General features: G+C 38.3%; 1 protein-coding gene across 1 annotated transcript in view; it reads left to right on the top strand.

The window, feature by feature from the left end:
• The window catches only part of KIAA0586 (KIAA0586 ortholog), a 159,967-nt gene that overhangs the window by 92,910 nt on the left and 64,309 nt on the right, over positions 1 to 2,748 (top strand). Inside the window, exons 23-24 of the mRNA XM_012663732.1 lie at positions 905 to 1,011; positions 1,320 to 1,454. Of these exons, the coding sequence (XP_012519186.1) occupies positions 905 to 1,011; positions 1,320 to 1,454 (242 nt within the window). The remainder of the gene's footprint in view (positions 1 to 904; positions 1,012 to 1,319; positions 1,455 to 2,748) is intronic.

The following is a 2,748-nucleotide window of genomic DNA, read 5'->3' as shown; positions in this document are numbered from 1 at the left end:
CATATATTTTTAGCTGTCCAGTTAATTTCTTTCCATTTTTTGGTAGAGACGGGGTCTCGCTCTTGCTCAGGCTGGTCTCGAACTCCTGAGCTCAGAACGATCCGCCCGCCTCAGCCTCCCAGAGTGCTAGGATTACAGGCGTGAGCCACCGCGCCCGGCCTGGAATAATTTTTAAACAGTGATTATTTGTTACAAGTAATAGGTTGATTGTGAAGAAAGTACAATTATTTTCATGAAATAATATGGAAAGAAGGCATAAATGACAGATTTCTAATTTTAGAGAAGCATTATGCTGACATTTGGCCTATTTAAAATGCTATTATAGCATTTTTATCAATTCTTAGAACTTTATCAGGCGCCAAAGCATGTTTAAGTTTCTTTAAAGTAAATAGCTAAACTGAACCAGGACTAAATTATAACTTCTTTTTTTACATTTGAAACTAAATTCTAATTTTGGTATTTTTACTATGCTTAAATCAGATATGGTACAAATTCATAATAAATCAAATGCAAAAGTACAATCTAGAAAAACGCAGAATAACTTGAAGTCATGTACCAGTAGACATTTATCTGTATGCTGCTGGGGGTTATAGGCTTATGATCCAAAGTTAATAAACTTCGTTTCATTAAAAATAAAATAATTAAAAATACCTTTAATGAATTTAAAATCATGTTAATACCTGTATTTACAAGGGAATCCAGTTTGTCTGACTCTGAGGCCCACATTTTCTCTCATTGTTGGGACAGGTCTGTTTTGAGGCATGAAGAAGCCTAGGTAAGGTGCTCCAGTGAGGGCTTTCAGGACCTGCTCCCCAGCCACGTAAGCCAGATGTGGACGAAGGCTCTATAGATGCCATAGCATATTTCTGCAGTTTTTCATTTTTGCCTGTGTTCTGGTTGGCAGCATTAGCATTACCACAATGCTTTGCCGTCATTGCCATGCTGTGGCATTGCTTTGTGCACTACATAAATATGAATCAGGAAATCGCGAGAGCCAAAAACTTGGTGACAGTATGTAAGATATTTACGAATCACTATAACTCAATTGCGTGGGACAGAGGGTCCAGTTTCATGTTTTTATAATAAATCTCCAGTTTAAATGTTACAAATTACTTCATACTGTTGTTTATAGTTGAGCCGAATGTAAAGGGTTTTTATTATAGTCAAATGGAAGTGAAACCTAGATGAAATAGTTCTTTTTCTTTCCAAAAAATGCTTATCATTTGATGGCTGCTAAGTTTTCACTAACCATAAATTGAGAAAAATGCAATTTTTTTTTAAATTTGTTGTCATATTAATTGCCTTTATGTTTCTTTTAGGAAGATGATTCTCCCAGTGAAGGACAAGTGATTAGGATGCCCCATAAAAAATCTCATGCAGATGCAATTCTTTCTCTTCTTGCTAAACAAAACCAGGAATCTTTAATTTTACAGCAAGCAGTCTATCATTCAGAGGTACTGTTTAACCTTAATGATTTTTTTTGGTTAGACATAAATACAGAAAAAAGTTAAAATCTTCCTACTTTTAGTTAAAGTATGTAAATATTTCACTTACTCAGGAGTCAGAGTTGTAGCACCTTTAACCTGGAATCATAGATAACTGTAGTCTTACAACTGAAAGGAATTTAGACCATTTATTCCAAGCCTCTTATTCTACAGTTGAAAAAACTGAGGCCTTGTGAAGATCATTCATTCATTCTGCAGCCATGTATTATATGCCAGATGCAATCTTGGAAAAGACAGAAAGCTGAATGAGACATGATCTCTACCTTTAAGCAGCTTACTGTCATGTCAGAGGACAGGGTTTAAACAAGTAATTACTCAACAGTGCAGTAACTGAGCAAATAGGTATATTCAGAAGTGCTGCATGAACACAGAGGAGGGAAGATTCTGCTTAAAGTAGGATGACACTTCATATAGGATATTGTATTGATCTAGGTCTTTAAAGTCTGAGTAGGACTTTGTAGGCAGTGATGAAAGGGAAGGATACATTAGAAGCAGAAATAGCATATACTGTGGTCCCCAAACCCCAGTACTGGTCCATGGCCAGTCAGGCTGAAGAGCTCTCCTGTGCAATTCCATGACATTTAGGAAGGGGTAGGTGGCACACACAGCAGGAGGTGAGCTGCTCCCTTCCCCATCACTCACATCACCTACTGAACTCTGCCCGCCCACCCCCTCCATTGTGAAAAAATTGTCTTCCATGAGACTGGTCCCTGGTGCCAGAAAGGTTATAAGGGATAAGAGCCAAGAAATATCAGGCCATATTTAGAAAGTATTGAAAATATCAGTGTGGCTAGAACTTTAGATAACCTGTCAGGTAAGTCTGGAGAAGTAGATTGAACCAGATGATCATAAAGAAACTTTTATTTGGGCCACAGTGAGGCGTGGGCACTGTGGAGCCCAAGAAGGTTTGGGGGCAAGGGAATTACCCACTAAGATATTTAGGAAGGATTAAGAAGCCATGACAAGTGAGGGAAAGATGAGAGATCTGTCAGAACACCATTTGTGTAGTCCCAGCAAGAGAGAATGAGAACATAATGAAGACAGTTACAGCAGAAGTAGAGAGGAGAGAGATCTAAATATAAGGGCATAGGATTGAGAGTAGTTGGTCATTGGTGGAGGGAGGTTAGGAAGAAAAGTTTTTTAAGGAAAATCTTGAGATTTCTTGAGGAGTTTGAGTTGCAGTGGGCTACGATGATGCCACTGCATTCCAGCTGGGGTTACAGAGCAAGACTCTGTCTCAAGA

Source organism: Propithecus coquereli, unplaced genomic scaffold (genome assembly GCF_000956105.1).
Source record: "Propithecus coquereli isolate 6110/MARCELLA unplaced genomic scaffold, Pcoq_1.0 Scaffold83, whole genome shotgun sequence".
Classification (NCBI taxonomy): Eukaryota; Metazoa; Chordata; class Mammalia; order Primates; family Indriidae; genus Propithecus; species Propithecus coquereli.
Note: the sequence above shows the minus strand (reverse complement) of the source record. Positions and strands in the feature narration are given on the sequence as shown.